This window comes from Nilaparvata lugens, chromosome 2 (genome assembly GCF_014356525.2).
Source record: "Nilaparvata lugens isolate BPH chromosome 2, ASM1435652v1, whole genome shotgun sequence".
Taxonomy (NCBI): domain Eukaryota; kingdom Metazoa; phylum Arthropoda; class Insecta; order Hemiptera; family Delphacidae; genus Nilaparvata; species Nilaparvata lugens.
The window spans coordinates 63715219-63736010 of record NC_052505.1 but is presented as its reverse complement, the minus strand read 5'-3'; the positions used below and the strand labels follow the sequence as shown (position 1 = coordinate 63736010).

The window sequence follows — 20792 nt, the reverse complement described above, 5'->3', positions numbered from 1 at the left end:
GTGTCGACAACCTTTTTTCCCCCTTTACCTTCATTCTCTTGAGCTACCAAAGGTGCCATCTACCCTTCTGCATGGACAAGCTATTGGCCAAGGCAAGTGCATGCACAAGGGTGCACCGGTATTTATTATATGAATTTTTCCTGTCCATCTATTCTAATTATTAACTTCTCAATCGATTTCTCTATCTTCATTCATTTATACAGTCCACTAGTCTTGGGCAGAAAATGCAATAATTCCTTATATTGAAATGAGTTTGAACATGTTTTGTCAATAGTTCTTTAAAAAGCTGAGGAACGCAGAAAAATGTTGGGAAAGCGCAGATTTTGGCCGTATCTTTGATTTTTTTTTCAAATTCGTTCTTAGTGCTCCTCTAGAAGGCCGCCAACTAAATATATATCCGCCAAGTATATTCAAAAGCAACATACAGCACTTACTAGACAACCCAACATGCAATTCAGCTCTTATCAATATTTTCCTTTAAGCTCCCATAAAAACGATAATGATTCTCCTCAATAAGAACAGGACGTGATTCGGCGAAATTTTTATACACAATAAGTATAATACCTCAACTAATCTCCATTGGTGAAGATGGGCCAAGTTGACCCTTAGAGTTGTCAGATCCCTAGAGCTGTATGGTAACCAGCTTTCAACATTTGAACATATAGCTCCTATGCAACAATTCTGTCAATGACAATGTTGGAAACAATATCAGTCTAGGGGGAATCTCGTTATTTTGCCAGTAGCAGAAGCTTGCTAGGTTCATGAGAAGCATCTATACGTAGCTATAAACATACTGATGAGACACATACCAAGCCATGCTTTACTACTATCATTATTTATTCCAGCAGCACATATTGTGAGATTCACTACAAACTGTCACAACTGTTTTGATGGGAAGCGTTAGTGTTACCTTTCAGGAATTCGGACAGTTTAAAGTTAATGTTTTGATACTACAGGCATGTTGTGTTGAGCACAAAGCTGTCGTTGCACAAAGATTCTACATGTAGGGGTATTAAGCGAGTGTATCTGATACTTGGACAGAATCGAATGGCACGCCGGTGCAAATTAGACCACTCTGTCAGCTAATTGGCAAAAGCAATCGGACCTCTCGTAGCCAACAAAGCGAAAGCAACAACTCGAAAGCAGAAGAGCTGTCTGAACTGGAAGGGAGAACAGAAGCTCTCCTTTCACCTATGACCGCTGTTATTATCCTACCGGGGCAGTTCTATGTGTCACTGTTTCCCAAATCGAATATTTCCAGCCGCTCCCACGCTCGCTCGTTCCATCATCAGCTGCGATTCTCTCCAATAGATACACAACTTTCACCTCCAAAATCAACCCCCTCTCTTCACAACCACCCCCCCTCCCTAGCACTTCCTACCCAAAGCGACACAGCAGGCTAATGAGGTGGAAATGAAAAATCGTTTAGTGAGCTGAAAAACTCAAAGAGCCCCGCTTCTGAATGCGCCTAAACCAACCAGAATAGACAGTTGACAATCAACTCTGCAAAAATGATGGATTCTGTTTGAGTTAACTAATGATTTCTGAGTATAGTAAAGTTGCAGAAACAGGCAGTGTCAGATGCAGACAGATTTCTGTACAAATTCAGAAATCATAAATAGTAGTAGAAGTGAGACTTCTTTAATAAATTTAGTTGAAAAGCTCCAGATTCAGCTGTAAAATATGGTTGACACATCATGAGAAACTATCATTAATAGCTAGTTATTTTAAAATGCATTTGATTGCACCCATACCAACTACAATCATAAATAAAAAACGCTTTGCTAAAAACATTGATTCTCTAATGCATTGTTCCTACATTGTTTCTATCATCCATAATACAGATCTATTATACAGTCCATAACCATTTCTACAAGGATAATGATTTTACTTTGGTTACTGATAATTTCCAGGTATAATATATCTGGCAGTAGCAGGCAGTGTCAGGTACGGATGGACTTTTTCTCAAATCAAGCGATCATATTTCTCATAATTGGACGTTTCTTATGAATAAGCTCTGCTGAACGAACAGTATTGACAATCGACTCCAGAATACTAATTCATGATGTTACTGATCATTTGTGAGTATAATGAAGTTGGCAGTCTGAATAGGCTGTGTCAGAGACAGACATGATTCTATAAAAAATCTGAAATCACAACTCAGTTAAATAAATAAAATACATGAATAAATATAATTTTATTGCCAGGAAACATACATGATATGAGCAACGTCAAATTCATGATAATTTTCAAAATATTATCAAGTCAATAGTTTACAGTATAATGTTAAATACGATTACTGTAAATAATTCACATTATTAGTACTAGTATTATATCAAGTTCAAAATACTCGTCAAGTATAAGTTAAAGACAATAAAAAGTATTTTTGACCAACCAAAAATATAATTTTCTTCTGAACAGGTGAAACGGAGCTTCCACCCAAGCTTGTGGCATTCTATTGAATAACATTATGCCAACAACAAAATAAATATTTATGGATTTGGATAGTCTGCTGAATGGAATGTCTATTTGCCCTTGTATATATTTGTGAGTATATATAATCTCTTCTGAGGCGGTGCTCTGACAGATTTTTCTTAGTATAGGAGAGAACTGTGAATATACAGGTTGATTATAGTGAGAATTTCCAATTTTACAAATAGGGGTCTACTGTTGATTGTTTTTAATAAAAAAATATGAATGTAAGTGTAACTAACCTTTCAAAGAGTAGAATTGTGTATGTGATATCATTTCTCCAGATTCGGAGATTATAGTTATTTTTAAAATGTAATGTCAGACAAATTAAATTATTTTCAATATTTATTACTAGTGACCACCTGGCTAGAAGAACTCGCTTATAAACTGTTGTATTGATATCTGAAATCCGCTTATAAGTACGAATGAACCAAAAACGTTCTACAGTGCCTTCAAAGATAGATTAATTCCAGGTATGGGAGGATTCTCATATCTGTGAAATACTCATTTGCAGTTGTATTACTAATTTACTTGAAGAAATGCAGATGATTGATGGAATGTGTTGGAATTTTAATTATTACATTAATTTATACAAACTATTATAGAATGCAAATGAATTTAAACTGCTGAAAGTTGAAAACTGTTCCAATTTTGCTTAACAACTGGTTCCTTTTTATTGGAGGTAGTAGCTACTGATTTAATAATTATCATCAATAATCGAATTGCAGATCTACACTACCCATTTACCTCTAGTGTCCTTGACTCATAATTATTCTTGTTCACAACGGTTACCGGCACACATTGTAAGACTTTCTCTATCGTCGCATATTGGACGTAACTTCTCATGACGATAAAAACTCTTTTCACTATTGAAAACAGTGCCTTGAAATATTCACAATCTCCTTGCAAAATCTATCAAACATAATACTACAATATTTCTTCATTCAAATCGGAAGCATACTTTTTGACCCAAATTAAAGTGGCTAACAGTAGGTATTGAAATACATTTAGATATCGAATTTTTATAGAGGCGTGTCACCACAAAAGACATGTTTAGAAAAAGAGGAAAGAGAGCACGATGACGACAATCTTAGCCTATTTTATGCTGGGTGGTGGGAGGAGGTGATATTCCCTTGTTCAGCTAGAGGTCGGATGGTAGAAAGACCTTCCAGGGAGGGGTGAATTCAGCAGTATGATCAGCTGGCATCAGCTGGCAACAAAAGAAGCGACGAACCACTTTGCGAAGGCTATTGATACAAGTGATTTTGATAATGTATACCGTGAATGCACCTTCCATTAGATTCTCCACCTTCCAGAGCAGATGGATGAACCCTCCTCCCACCCGTCATTCTCACCACTAAAGAAATCGTCTCTTTTTCTATTTGCTGCTAGTCTGAACAGTGTGATCTGGACTGGTTGACTACAGCAGTTTAACAGTTGCTTTCAAGCATCTTCATTTTTTACAGACGTTCTTTTGTGTGGCGAATTTCTCACGAGTCTTAAGTGTTTATCAGCAATTTGTGTGTCTCTATCATTGGTTCTACCTGAAAATTTGATAGAAAATTAAGAAATCTGAATGAGGAAATACACTGAGAAAATGTGAATTTTTTGTTTTCAATGGTATTATCATGTACAAATATACAAAAAATTCAGTTTTATTGCATTCCTTGAATAATTATTATGTACAATGTAGACACGAAAGTTAGTGAGCTCCTCATTTTAAGAAATATTAATCGATAGAATTTGGGAGGAGAATAATTTCCTATAATTCTGTTTTCTGTGTGATTCATACTCAATCAATGAATGCATGATATTATTTTTATATGAACTTCCATTGTGTTTGTAATGATTCACTAAAAAATACAAAATTGATTAATTCACGATTTGATTGCAAACTTACTCTTCTCGACTTTTTCACAGTAGATCTCCAGAATCTCAAGAATTTCATTTCTGTTACAGAACATCATCAGTTCAGAACTGATGAAGTTCTGTAACAGAAATGAAATTGCATAAGCAATCTTGCTTCCATGAGCAATAAACGTAGGAGGTAGAATAATATTCTGAAGAGCAAACAACATTTTTAACTGTCAGAAAAACTATTGAAAATATTCATGCTAAAGCGCACATTGAACGGGTGTATAGTTGAATTTGCATTGTTGAAGGTTCGCGTGAGGCATAGTCGCGTGAGGGACTCAATTAACCCTCGTTACTATTCGTATGGGTGGGTTACACTAACAGTTTTTAATTATACGGTTCAGAACTTTTAGAAGGTGGCTCTTTAAAATTGAAGTTTTATTGAATCCTTTTTCACGCCAGTGACTATATTTGAACAGAATAGTCTGAAGTTCTCTCATCTTTATCACCTGAATTGAGTTCATTCCAGTCTTTCAGAGAAACATCCAACGACGATTCCATCAGAATATCCTTCCTTAGTAACCTTTTCATCAAAATATCAGCTTCCATGAAGAATATTATGATTATTTTCTCATAAATATATTCTGTAAATGCAATTCTTATCGTATTTCCTTCGTGAATTAATTTTCGCAGCACTTCTTCAACTGTAAACTACGTATGATTCCTTGATGGAATTCTATACTGCTAATAATAGCCTACAAAGAAGAAATACAATGAATCTGAGAAATCAAATATTTATCGGGCAGAAATAAGGAATTATAAATTATATAAGCTCTGGCATGAGAACTGAATTTTTTTAACAGCTCGCTCTGAGTTCGTGCTGGTTTTGGAGTGGGTGATTTCATTTGATAGGAGTTAAGCTACTTGATTTTTGAACATTGGACTGAATTTTCAATGCCATCTTACCAACTTGCCATCAATCACAGTGATAGATTGAGTAATGATTAATAACTCATAATTTCGATCAATATAGAATTTTGTTCGATGATGGGTTCCACTCAATTACTACAGTCATTTGATGAATAATTATATATTACAATGTGGAAGCTATCCAGTGATTCTGCTTCTATTCTGCTTCTATTATATATTATCTGGAATTCACATTTTGCATGAAATTTGTTTGCGATAGAATTCAGGAATATTTTTAAAATTTGAATTCAATCTGGGAAGACTTTCTAAGATCCTACTTCAAGGGAGAAAATACTGTATTCTGACATCTGACATCTTTAACTCATGCTCTACAATCATTAATGTCAACTAATCATGATAAAAATTCTGATTTCCTCATTTTATCATTATTTATATTACTAATTTGAAATCATTGACCGACCGAAGTGAAGTCTAAGATTCAAGTTTAAATGTTTAAATGTTCTGACGTTATTTTTTAATGAATAACGATTTGCCTAGGCTTGGCTGCAATCGGTAAAGCATGAGTGTAAAAATATACAAGTTTGGTTGTGGCTTTCAGAACACTACTTCGATAAAATCCTTATAGGCTCGCTCAGGACCTCTTGGACAATTTATAGAAATCTTTGGAAGGTATTATTTCCAGAGATTTAATTAACAATGCAATATATTGCTGTGTAAACCAGCTTATTCTATTATTGATAAAATCGGATGGTAATTCTCTTAAATTTTTGCCAAGGTGTCTGGCTAGATTTACGTTATGCGACTTGATCGATTATTAGGTCGCCGATCAGTGGATATTTTAAGCCTAACCTCAAATTTTCCAATACTTTATATAATATAATATAAGTAGCAAAAAACTTTCTTTTTCTAATCGGCTGTTCTAATTTTAGCCGTTATTATCTAATCTTTTAATAAACGTTATCACATTTGGCGATAATAGACTAGCTATTTCACTTCAGACCTATAAAATTCTCCCAAATAGGGATTTTGTTTACCCATCAGATTTTAAAATGTTACAAAGTTTAAATGTTTAAATGTTTAAATGTTTAAATGTTTAAATGTTTAAATGTTTGAATGTTTGAATGTTTAAATGTTTAAATGTTTAAATGTTTAAATGTTTAAATGTTTAAATGTTTAAATGTTTAAATGTTTAAATGTTTAAATGTTTAAATGTTTAAATGTTTAAATGTTTAAATGTTTAAATGTTTAAATGTTTAAATGTTTAAATGTTTAAATGTTTAATGTTTAAATGTTAAATGTTTAAATGTTTAAATGTTTAAATGTTTAAATTTTAAATGTTTAAATTTTAAATGTTAAATGTTAAATGTTTAAAGTTTAAATGTTTAAATGTTTAAATGTTTAAATGTTTAAATGTTTAAATGTTTAAATGTTAAATGTTTAAATGTTTAAATGTTTAAATGTTAAATGTTTAAATGTTTAAATGTTTAAATGTTTAAATGTTTAAATGTTTAAATGTTTAAATGTTTAAATGTTTAAATGTTTAAAGTTTAAATGTTTAATGTTTAAATGTTTAATGTTTAAATGTTTAAATGTTTAATGTTTAAATGTTTAAATGTTTAAATGTTTAAATGTTTAAATGTTTAATGTTTAATGTTTAAATGTTTAAATGTTTAAATGTTTAATGTTTAAATGTTTAAATGTTTAAATGTTTAAATGTTTAATGTTAATGTTTAAATGTTTAAATGTTTAAATGTTTAAATGTTTAAATGTTTAAATGTTTAAATGTTTAAATGTTTAAATGTTTAATGTTTAAATGTTTAATGTTTAAATGTTTAAATGTTTAAATTTTAAATGTTTAAATGTTAAATGTTTAAATGTTTAAAGTTTAAATGTTTAAATGTTTAAATGTTTAAATGTTAAATGTTTAAATGTTTAAATGTTTAAATGTTTAAATGTTTAAATGTTTAAATGTTTAAATGTTTAATGTTTAATGTTTAAATGTTTAAATGTTAAATGTTTAAATGTTTAAATGTTTAAATGTTTAATGTTTAAATGTTTAAATGTTTAAATGTTTAAATGTTGTGAAGTTGTGAATTGTAAATCCTTCACAGATAATACGATGTTTCTGATATTATAAGAGCAGTCTCTAAATTCCCTCTTTTGCGAATAAATTCACAAAAAATTAAGGCCGTCCGGCTCGCAAAATTACTGGGTTCAAACCTCAGCTCTAGCTCAGTGGTAGATACATGAATTTTACAAATATATATAATCACCATAAGGTTCAAGGACCGGTGATTGATAATTCTTACCGCTGCTCCTATGAAGTTCTTGAAGAATACCAGTAAGGAAATTAAAAGAATATTTGATGACTGATTATCAGTAACCATGCACCACTAGAGAATAATCAGGACCAACTATAGTTGTTTCTAGTTGATTCTTAGAACGCTCGTCGTGAATACAAGTATTCACCAATGTACCCTTCCAAAATTCCTTAGAACTTACAACGCCAGTTCTTGAAGCTCTCTGGATCCTTATATGATATAACTGGAACCTTATTAATATAATTTCTTAATATACTTGTTCTGGTAGATGAGATGAATATCATCAAAGGATGATAAATATTGAGTGCTCTGAATAAGATTAATATTACTTGATCCAATAATTTTAAGTGCTGCTAAATATTTGTTGGTATTAAAACAGCTCAAACTGTATATCACGAGATGAGTTAGGATATAATAAAAAATTCTATGAGTTTGGATGCTGACATAAAACACAAAATATTCCCATAAAAAAGATGTGCATAAAATATTCGATATATCTATAATTCACTTAAATAATCTATTTCTAAAATCTGAATAATTATCACAGGCTTTGCTAATATTCACAATAGTGAGTTTCAAATTCATAAATATATTATATTTAATACTGATACTTATACCTCCAATCAATACAAATTCTGCAAACAAAAACCTGTTCGGTCTATAAGTTTGATATGATATACTTTGTTCAATTAACAAAATTATAATTAATAAATTAATATTCAAACATGAAATCTCAGGGATTTATATGAATTCGGGCTGTGCATGGAAGTAAGCTTCCTACATATATTAAATAAATTTATAAAATGTTCTTATGAACTATGTGATATTATTCAACACGTGGTGACTTTTTATTTAATTCAAGTTAATTTGAATAGCGCTTTTTTATTAATTACCCCACTGTACGTAGACCTAAAACGAGCTCGTTTGACTTATCACTCACTGAACTGAAGTTCTTGATGGTCTCGTGGATTGAATTAATTATTTCCAATAATTAATTAGGTAGGCTCCTTTTCGTCACTGCTGGGCTAACGCGCGATCCAGATTCTCATAAGTTTCTTTCGAATTAAAGATATTTTTATGGGAATCGTTACAAATTATGAACTCTTTGACAGCACTGAGTTCACAGATAATTGAACATTTAATACAAATACTTTACATTAAAAAAGGGTTTGGCTTAATAGTTTTAAAATTTTAAAAAGAGGAAGAAAGAACCCTAAACTCCATGTGCATCCTCTCAGGTCGGGATCTTAAGCCAGAAGAAAGAGGTTTTCAGAAAAATTTGTCTCTTACACGAATAATTCTGTAAGCTACTCTCTGATTGGCCTTCAATTTAATAAACTCAATACAATTGGTTGCCTTGGGAATCAGGGCTTCCTCGGCTTTATAATAGAAAAAATTAAATAAAAAAGAGTTTTTATACAAATGTATGGAGTGTTTATCTTAAATTGATTTCATAAATAAATCCTAACATGCGATTTTAAGACATTTAGTTTTTATTTGAGTTTTGTATACTCTTGATTTATCATGCTTTTTTAGATTATAATAAATATTTATACAGAAATAATGGGTGTTCGTATTTCTACACATCGACTTCCTTTAGTATACATAATATATCCTTTATGAGGAGGGCACAGTGTGTTTGTTCCAGCTTCCATAGTATCTCCAAAACAACATCTTTAACATCTTTAATGAATGCTGGAAGGGCCTCCCAGTGGTGCGCCTGGATACCTGGAAGTGTGGGATGGAGACCTGCACTTGGGGAACTAAATCAAATACAAGCCATAGCGGATCGGTAATAGCCGCCAAGCCATAAAAAGGGTTGTGGTGGCCGGTACAAGTGTGAAGCTCCTGAACAACTATGAGCTCCTGGTCCAAAATGGGTGGGGTTGGTGAATGTTGGATATTGGCAGTAAGAGCATTATTCATGTCAATATTGTATTGGTGTTATAGAGAGTGTGCATAGTTATTTTGGCAGCCGAACTATCCATTGGATCTCCCGGCTTTTTTTATCATGGACAATTTGAGAAACAGTTCTTTTCAGAACTACTCTATGAGAAGACTTGGCCCTGGCATAAAAATATGTCACTTGAACATTGAGGGTATAAGCAGAGCTAAAAGCGAGTGTGTATCAAAACTGATGCTGGAGCTAGGTGTAGATGTAATAGCACTGCAGGAGACTCACACAGAAACACAAGAACAGCTTTGTTCAAGAGGGCATATTCCCGGCTATGACTTAATTGGTGCTACCTATCACAAATCCTATGGAACAGCAACTTATATAAGAAGTACTCTGTAGGAAGTTGAACTCATCTCAGAGAGTCAGGATAATAATATTCACCTGGTTGTGATTAAAATAAAAGATCTCACTATAGTGAATGTGTACAAACTCCAGCTTCAGATTGGCCAAGCCAAATTCTACCAAAATTGATCACCATGTATGTTTGTTGGAGATTTCAACAGTCATCATGACATGTGGAACTATGCTCAAAATAACAGCTGTGGCTTATCACTTGTTGAATGGTCAGAGGACAATAATATGTATCTGGTTTTTGATGCCAAAGACAGAGGCTCCTTCCGATCAGCTGCATGGGGTAGAGACTACAACCCTGATCTGTGCTTCATCAGCAAGAATAGTTTGGGACAACCACTGCCTGCAGTGAGATATGTTTTATCTGATTTCCCTCATAGCCAGCACAGGCCTGTCCTTATAGACACTGGTATCCAGATACCTCTCATAAGATCAGTCAACCGGCCAAGGTGAAACTTTTCTAAGGCAAACTGGGAGAGGTATGCAGAGGATCTTGATAAGTGCGTTCGATGGATACCTCCCACCAAGGAGAACTACTGGAGGTTTGTGGGTGCAGTGACATCAACTGCAAAGAAATTCATTCCTAGAGGTTGCAGGAGGGAGTATATTCCTGGCTGGAATGAGAGATGCAACACCCTATTCAAAAGACTCAAGGAAAGTGGGGATAACGGGGTTGCTGATGAGCTACTGCAGGCGCTTGACAGTGCAAGGAGAGAGAGATGGGAGAAAACAGTGGAGGGACTTGACTTCAAACACTCCAGCCGTCAGGCTTGGAGCTTGCTCAGAAAGCTTGGTGCAGCCAGGAAGCCTGCCAGACAGGTTAGTCAAATGGATCCAAACCTGGTTGCAGATCATATTATTGGAGTTTCAAGAGTTAGCCATAATATCGATCACACCATGAAGATAAAAGATCAATTAACAGACCTTAGAAAGAGAACCCTCCCAAATGAACACCTCTCTGCTCCTTTCACAGTAGATGATGTGAAAAGTGCTCTGAGAGATTTGAGGCCTGGCAAGGCCCCTGGATTTGATGGTATCCACCCAGAGTTCTTATTGCATGCAGGAAAAAATACTGTAAGATGGCTGAGTCGGTTCTATACAACCATGCTAACCACTGGGAAAATTCCTCATGAGTTGAAGAGATCAAAGATTGTTGCAATATTGAAGCCTGGGAAGCCAGGTGACTGTCCTGGTAGCTACCGCCCAATTGCTCTCCTAAGCATAGTCTATAAATTGCTTGAAAGACTACTTTTCAAGAGAATAAGTCCAGCAATTCTCAATGTTATCCCAGTAGACCAAGCGGGGTTCAGGCCAGAGCGTAGCTGTGAGGACCAGGTCTTGGCTCTCACAACTTACATTGAGGCTGGGTACCAGAGGCAGGAGAAAACAGCTGTTGCATTTGTTGACTTGAAGGCAGCATATGACACTGTCTGGAGAGAGGGGCTCATATTTAAATTGCTGCAAGTCATTCCATGTCAACTGATAGCTAGACTCATAAACAACATGCTGAAAAATAGATCATTTCAGGTCTCAATGGGACACAAGATGAGCAGAACTAGAAGACTGGATAATGGCCTGCCTCAAGGCTCTGTTCTGGCTCCCCTTCTCTTCAACCTATATGTTTCAGACCTTCCCTGTTTTAGGTCCAGAGTCTTTGCTTATGCAGATGACATAGCCCTTGCCACACAAAACAAGGACCTGGAGAGCAGCGAGGAGACCCTAACCAGTGACCTGGATGCTCTAGCAGTTTATTGCTCAAAATGGAGACTGTGCCCGAGCATGGGAAAAACTGAAGTGTCTGCCTTTCACCTGAATAATAAAATGGCAAATGCCAAGCTGAAGGTGACAATGAGCAACACTAAACAGCGCCACAACAGTTTTCCAAAATACCTTGGTGTTACCCTTGATAGGACACTCTCCTTCAATCAACACATTAAAAACATGGTAGCCAAGGTGAAGACGAGGAATAATTTAATACAAAAATTATGTGGCACCACATGGGGCTCATCTCCATCAACTCTGAGGTGCTCAAGTCTTAGTCTGGTGTATTCTGCTGCCGAGTATTGTGCTCCATCCTGGATGAACAGCTACCACACTAAGTTGTTGGATGTGCAACATAACAACACAATGCGCATTATTACTGGAGCCCTGAGAACAACACCAGTTCCCTGGCTACCTGTTCTTAGTGGGATACCACCGCCCAATCTGCGCAGATGTCAGGCCCTACTGCGACTGCACAACAGGATATGCTCCAGCCAGCAGCTCCCAATTCATGAGGATATCCCAGACCTGAACATGAGGAACCTCAAATCCAGAAAGCCAACAATAAAGCTGGCAGAACGCCTCAAGAGTGAGAACTTTTGTTTGATGGAGAGATGGAGAGGAGAGGCACCCCCTATAATTCCAGATGCTCTCAGACAGTGCACCAGGCCACCAGGATTTGACCTTCCTAGACACGCATGGGTCGCATTAAACCGAATCCGAACATTGCACGGTAGATGCAAAGCATCTCTTTTCAAATGGGGCTTTATAGACTCTCCAGGATGCGATTGTGGAGCTCCATTGCAGACAATGAAACACATTGTCTATGAATGTGACAGACGTGCCTACCCGGGTGACAGTAATGACTTTACTGTGGCAAGCCCTCAGGCAATCCAGTACATTTTAAATTTGGACGTGCACTTGTAATCAGTGCGAAATTACAAGGACTTACGAATAAGGAAATGCCATACGCTATATATATCCTTTATGAGTAAATTTTATATAATTCAACCTGTTATATGGGTTGATCGAATAATCAGCTGATTCGTTCAGTATTGATTCTAATAATTATCGATTTATCCAAGATCGACTAATTCTTTTCAAAATGTAAACAAATAATTCTAACCTCAATGTTCATGCATTTTATTTTTTATAATCCGCCAATAATAAGTAAGCCGCTTTATAATTTTTTGATCTTACCAATGGGTTCCCATAATTATTAAATCACAATTATACATGTTTTCCTATCGTTTTTGATAACGCTATTACTCCTAATCGCTAATGATACTTGATTTAAGTTGATTTATCCTTTGAGTAGGTCTAACCTTCTTTCCAATTTTATAGTTCTATTACATTTCATTGGTTCATTTTAAAATATTTGGTGGTTTTAAATTACCACGTGACAATGTTTACATGTTTTAATGTTTAAATGTTTAAATGTTTAAATGTTTAAATGTTTAAATGTTTAAATGTTTAAATGTTTAAATGTTTAAATGTTTAAATGTTTAAATGTTTAATGTTTAATGTTTAAATGTTTAAATGTTTAAATGTTTAAATGTTTAAATGTTTAAATGTTTAAATGTTTAAATGTTTAAATGTTTAAATGTTTAAATGTTAAATGTTTAATGTTTAAATGTTTAAATGTTTAAATGTTCAAATGTTCAAATGTTTAAATGTTTAGATGTTTAAATGTTTAAATGTTTAAATGTTTAAGTGTTTTGACTAATTTATTCTACAGGCGCAGCCTACAGTTGCATATACATAATATATCATACTCTCTACTGACTAAATAGAATTCGCATTATCGGTTCGCATTATTCGGTGCTGATGTTTACATAGCACCACAATCACAAGTCTAGACCAGTGAGGATAGAATGTACATTCTATACTCTCTGGTCTAGACGGCGCAATGTTTTATAGTGCTGATGTAATTTCCTTGGAATGCACTCAGAACATTGAAAGGACTTGAAAATAAACAAACACTTAATATTCACTCTCTGTCTAATTATTCCTCTTCTCTTTTCTTCATATTTAAGTAGAATATCTAGTTGAAGTAATAATAGTTGGCTCTATGAAATTTCATCTAGTAGCGGCTCAGCATTCAAAAAAAGTTACTCCTAATCTTGAAAACATTCTGATTGTTTGATTTTATTCCTAAGTATTTTTCCATTTAAATGATACCCTCTCACTCTATAATGAGCTCTTTTTCATCTCCACACACTGTTACTGAACATGTAATTGAGGAGGAACAATTGGTTAAAAATGCATAAAACTGATCTCTGCCAATCCCAGGATTAGTCCCGGGAACCCGGGATTGATATTGGATAATCTCGAAATACCGGGATTGGAAATTAGTCCCGGGATTAACATCCCTAGCTGTAAAATTATCAATTGACTGAGATAGATAAGTAATAAGAGAGAGATAAGATAAGACAGACTTTAGATACTGTAATTATTGGCAATGGTATGAAATTGAATTCATTTTTTAACAATCTAATAGATTCATAATAAAGAATTTGAGGTTAGGTTCACTTGTAACAGTGCCTGTCTGCAACATCAACGGCGGTCAAGCCGGATACATAATATGATTCTTCCAGCAACTTTCTAGTTGAATATTTTTATATGTTTAAATGTTTAAATGTTAAATGTTTAAATGTTTAAATGTTTAAATGTTTAAATGTTTAAATGTTTAAATGTTTAAATGTTTAAATGTTTAAATGATTAAATGTTTACATGTTTGAATGTTTAAATGTTTAAATGTTTAAATGTTTGAATGTTTAAATGTTGAATGTTTAAATGTTTAAATGTTTAAATGTTTAAATGTTTGAATGTTTGAATGTTTAAATGTTTAAATGTTTGAATGTTTGAATGTTTAAATGTTTCAATGTTTAAATGTTTAAATGTTTAAATGTTTAAATGTTTAAATGTTTAAATGTTTAAATTTTAAATGTTTAAATGTTTAAATGTTTAAATGTTTAAATGTTTAAATGTTTAAATGTTTAAATGTTTAAATGTTTAAATGTTTAAATGTTTAAATGTTTAAATGTTTAAATGTTTAATGTTTAATGTTAAATGTTTAAATGTTTAAATGTTTAAATGTTTAAATGTTTAAATGTTTAAATGTTTAATGTTTAAATGTTTAAATGTTTAAATGATTAAATGTTTACATGTTTGAATGTTTAAATGTTTAAATGTTTAAATGTTTGAATGTTTAAATGTTTGAATGTTTCAATGTTTAAATGTTTAAATGTTTAAATGTTTGAATATTTAAATGTTTAAATGTTTAAATGTTTGAATGTTTAAATGTTTAAATGTTCAAATGTTTAATGTTTGAATGTTTAAATGTTTAAATGTTCAAATGTTTAAATGTTTAAATGTTTAATGTTTAAATGTTTAAATGTTTAAATTTTAAATGTTTAATGTTTAAATGTTTAATGTTTAAATGTTTAAATGTTTAAATGTTCAAATGTTCAAATGTTCAAATGTTCAAATGTTCAAATGTTCAAATGTTCAAATGTTTAAATGTTTAAATGTTAAAATGTTCAAATGTTTAAATGTTCAATTGTTTAAGGCCTGGTTGCACAAAAGCCTATTAAATTTCAACCGTGATTGATTTCATGAGAACCAATAAGAGAAGATCTTTTAGAGAAGACGGCTTTTCTGATTTGTCCTCGTGAAATTAATCACGGTTAAAATTTAATCAGCATTTGTGCAACCGGGCCATAATGTTTAAATGTTAAAATGTTTAAGGCCTAAATATTCAAATGTTAAAATGTTTAAATGTCCAAATGTTAGAATGTTGCACAGTTACTGCAAATCGTGGTTATAGATTCTCACGAAATTTGACAGGTATGTTCCTTTTTCAATTGCGCGTCGACATATATACAAGGTTTTTGGAAATTTTGCATTTCAAGGATAATATAAAAGGAAAAAGGATCCTTCTTCATACGCCAATATAGGAGTAAAAATCAGACTATAGAATTATTCATCATAAATCAGCTGTCAAGTGATTACACAGATGTGTGAAGAAGCCAGTCTATTGCTGTATAAGGTGTATAGTTTCAATCAGGTACTTGTGGATGAGAATACTGCGTGAGGTCTACTGTTCACAGAATTACTAGTTATGAATTAGAAGTACAAATTTATCAATAGCACAGGTATGATTGAACTGACAATATTGAGAACCTTCATGAATCAAGGTAAACATGCCAATCCAGATCTCTTTCCATTCTGATAACAAATTCTATTCGAATCAACTAATCAAATTTATTGTGTGTTTATTTTGTTCTTGTTTCAAAATCATATAACTGAGTCAAATTCATATTAAAATCCATTATGAATTATATTGGCAGTGTCATCTCATGTCATTTCTTGATGTATGCTGATGATGTGAAACTCTTTGATGTGGTGAAACCTGGTCTGGGGCATGTGGCTTTGCAGGGCTCACTTGACAGGATTGATGAATGGTGCCTCAATAATGGTATGGCCTTGAATGATGCCAAGTGTGTCATGATGTCTTTTAGGCGTGGATCTAACGTACTTGACTTCCAGTACTTTTTGAGGGGTGCTCCATTGAAGAGAGTGTTGAAATTCAAGGACTTGGGCGTTGTTATGAGTCCTTCTCTTAGTCCATTGGAACATATTTGTGGTATGACGTCTAGAGCTGGGTCTTTGCTTGGTTTCATTTTCAGGTCCTCAAGAGATTTCAGATCTCTTTATAGCCTCTTGGTCCTGTTTAGGGCTCTGGTTCTGCCTGTCCTGGAGTATGCATCGGTTGTCTGGTCGCCTTATCATCAGTATCAGATAGATCAGCTGCATAGGGTGCAGAGGCGATTTGTAAGAATGCTTGGCTGTAGGATGGGATTTGCCTACTTTGATGTTTCTGTGATGGAATTGGAGAATCGTTTCGGACTCTTACCTTTGGCTCAAAGGAGAAGACTCAATGATCTGGTGCTTCTTTTTAAGTTGGTGAATGGGACATTGGACTGCCCTGAATTACTGGCTGGCATTGATATTTGTGCTCCACGAGGGACCCGTTCCAGGACCATTTTCCGCAGATGCCTTCATACTACTGCCTATACCTATAACAGTGGACTGTCTAGGATATTACGATCGGGCTGTGAGGCTGCTGCAGCTGGAATAGAATTCTTTGGTGTGTCTGCTATGGCTTTCAAGGGAGCGGTTTTACAGCTGGGTCTATAGTTTTTCTATTTTGCAGAGCTAAAATGTATTAAGGGCTTGTTCTCTGGCTGCTTTCATTGTATTTCTTTCCATTTGCTTGTTTCATTGTTTTTTTGTTTTTTTTTTCTTATTTTGTTATCATTTGTATTAGTTGGCTGTGTTTGGTTATAGTGTTAGTGTTATTGTGTTATTGTTATAGTTATTATTCTATTGTTGCACTTGCTGCTATTGAATTACTGTGTTTCCTTTGTTATTGCTAAACATATTTTGTTTGCTATTGCTTTAGTCATTGAATTTGTGCTGATAGTTTCTAATGCATATTTGTACATTTTATTTCATATTACTGTTATTAGTTGTTATACTTCTGAATTGCTAAGTTACTTATTTGACTCTATGTTATGTATCTCATATTTATATTTATATTTGTCTTGTTATTTTTGTTGATCTTGTTACGATTGTATTCTTTTGAAATTGGTGTATACCGTTGGAAATGTAATGAATAAATAAATGAATAAATAATAAATAATAAATAAATAAATAATAAATAAAAAATAAATAAAAAATAAATAAATAATAAATAAATAAATAATAAATAAATAAATAAAAAATAAATAAATAAATAAATAATAATAAATAAATAAATAAATAAATAAATAAATAAATAAATAAATAAATAAATAAAATCCATGTCAGTCCACAGAATTCTCTCCGTTGAGAATTTGAATATAACAATTCACTAATCCGTGGTTATCTTCCGTTTCAATATAATGAGAAAGTATATTTCATCCAATTCCTAGCCTTAACCAGCGATTAGCTAACTGAATGAATTTCAATATTTCAACTGATAATGTAAGTACATTCCATATTCACAGGTCAAATAGAGAATTATTTATCTTTTCGAGCCTTTCAATAGTACTGTAGGTAATTTCCATGGAATATTAGAAAAATATCATTTTTTTATACCAAGCATTAGCGTATATTCAACTTCTTATTTTCTATCCCACCGATGTAAATCATAGCGATTCTCAAACTTTTTTTCTTCCTGAAAAATAGCAGGAAGTTCTCAACTCAGAATCACAGGGGAGGGATTCGAAGCATAAATCACATACATTATAATCTCAAGTTTGACACAAACTTGCTCAAAACAATCCTTATTTATTGAGTTAGTCAACTTGGTCGATGCGTTCTGGAGTTTCAAATTCATGTATTATGTAAGTTAGTGACAATGTAGGTCCTGTTTCTTCCACAACTAAATGTTGTTCTGCAACTCCGAATATTTCCAGTTTTCTCATCTTCTATTGAATTCTGCTATTTTTGTTTATCGAGTAGGTATCGCCTACAGGCGACAAGCAATATAGCTTACGTTTATCCTTTATCTATGGTATTGCTTTCCCACGAGCAATTTCAGTTTGATTCTGAAATTCACGATTTATATGAATAATTCATATAATTATCATAAACTATATGGACTGTATAACGATGTATTTTGATACACATTCAAGATTATTTAAAAGAGAATTAGCTAGGTCTCATTGAAGGAAACTAGAAGCATATCATCAGCTGTAAATAGGGATGTCAATCCCGGGATCCCGGTCCATTTTTGATACCTTACATTCCCGGGATTATTTAGCGTCAATCCCGGGATTAGAAAACTGAATTTGTGAATCGTATTTTTCCAAAAAAAAATCAATATAGAATTCATTTGGGCTGATGAATATGAGCTTTGCATAACTTATTTATTGTTTTAAGTGTTTTGACTAATTTATTCTACAGGCGCAGCCTACAGTTGCATATACATAATATATCATACTCTCTACTGACTAAATAGAATTCGCATTATCGGTTCGCATTATTCGGTGCTGATGTTTACATAGCACCACAATCACAAGTCTAGACCAGTGAGGATAGAATGTACATTCTATACTCTCTGGTCTAGACGGCGCAATATTTTTAATAGTGCTGATGTAATTTCCTTGGAATGCACTCAGAACTTTGAAAGGACTTCAGAAATCAGAAATAAACAAACACTTAATATTCACTCTCTGACTAATCATTCCTCTTCTCTTTTCTTCATATTTAAGTAGAATAGCCTATCTAGTTGAAGTAATAATAGTTGGCTCTATGAAATTTCATCTAGTAGCGGCTCAGCATTCAAAAAAAGTTACTCCTAATCTTGAAAACATTCTTATTGTTTGATTTTATTCCTAAGTATTTTTCCATTTAAATGATACCCTCTCACTCTATAATGAGCTCTTTTTCATCTCCACACACTGTTACTGAACATGTAATTGAGGAGGAACAATTGGTTAAAAATGCATAAAACTGATCTCTGCCAATCCCAGGATTAGTCCCGGGAACCCGGGATTGATATTGGATAATCTCGAAATACCGGGATTGGAAATTAGTCCCGGGATTAACATCCCTAGCTGTAAAATTATCAATTGACTGAGATAGATAAGTAATAAGAGAGAGAAAAGATAAGAGATAAGATAAGACAGACTTTAGATACTGTAATTATTGGCAATGGTATGAAATTGAATTCATTTTTTAACAATCTAATAGATTCATAATAAAGAATTTGAGGTTAGGTTCACTTGTAACAGTGCCTGTCGGCAACATCAACGGCGGTCAAGCCGGATACATATGATTCTTCCAGCAACTTTCTAGTTGAATATTTTTTATATGAACAGTATTCATAAAACAAGACCGACAGTGTGTTGGTTACCTTATAGTTACTGAAAGTCAAGTGCATGCATGCTCTTTGATGTGACTCGATTTTGGCGCACAAATTAGACGGTCAGACATCTGCCTCTGCCGTCTGAATTTCAAAAGTTGCCTTGTTCTCCAGTTTCAGTAGAAAATAATTTCTGATCCTCTTGTGAGGCAGTGGGTGGACAGCATTGTGTGTTGGTGATGTTGTGTCATGTCTCGGTTTTGTGAACTTTAGCATGCTGTAAATATAAGGGACAAAAAACGTTTGAAAAAACATAAAAATACTCATTATAATAATATCAATGAATAGAATATTTTAAAATTAGAATAAAAAAAATCTGGTGTGGCACACTCACACAACTTTCCTTGCCGTTATGAAAATTGATCACCTGACGCTAGTGTAAACGCGCATCTCAAGTCAAAGATCTGAGCCAGCTGGTGACAGGTCAATAACGCTGGATACACACAAGATCTGCTATCTCTTCATAGTGAATGAATTAATAGAATCAACAGTTGCCAACAGTTTGCAATTGAATAATTACATTTTCTCAAATTTCAAGCTTATTTTCAATTGTAGGTGAAAATGTTACGGGACATTATTTGAAGAGATGTTCATGCTCAATCGTTTCCACTAGATTTTTTTTTTTTAATTATATCTGGGACCTGATAATTGGAAATCTAAAATCAAACTTTGCATAGATGGGGCGGAGCTCCAGAAATTTTAACAGATATGGGACTTGTGGCAGTTGATATAGCTTATCAATGACTATTTCAGGTATGAATTTGATAGAAATCGTTGGAGCCATTTTCGAGAAAATCGCGAAAAACCCTGTTTTTGTCAACATTTTCGTAATTTTAGCCGCCATCTTGAATCGCATTTGATCGAAATTGTTCGTGTCGGATCCTTATAGTGTAAGGACCTTAAGTTCCAAATTTCAAGTCATTCCGTTAATTGGGAGATCATATATCGTGTACACAGACGCACATACATACACACACACACACACACAACACACACACACACACACACACACACACACACAACACACACACACACACACACACACACACACACACACACACACACACACACACACACACATACAGACCAATACCGAAAAACCACTTTTTGGACTCAGGGGACCTTAAAACGTATTAAGAAATTCAGAAATTGGGGTACCTTAATTTTTTCGGAAAGCAATACTTTCCTTACCTATGGTAATAGGGCAAGTAGATTAATAAGGGAAGTAGGA

At 33.5% G+C, this 20792-nt stretch overlaps 1 protein-coding gene across 1 annotated transcript; it reads left to right on the top strand.

Annotated features, from left to right (window-relative positions):
• Window positions 1–16020: 16020 nt before the first annotated feature.
• Window positions 16021–16848, top strand: LOC120349659. Its single transcript, XM_039420143.1, has one exon. The coding sequence runs from the start codon at window positions 16021–16023 to the stop codon at window positions 16846–16848; it is 828 nt and encodes a 275-aa protein (XP_039276077.1).
• Window positions 16849–20792: the final 3944 nt, after the last annotated feature.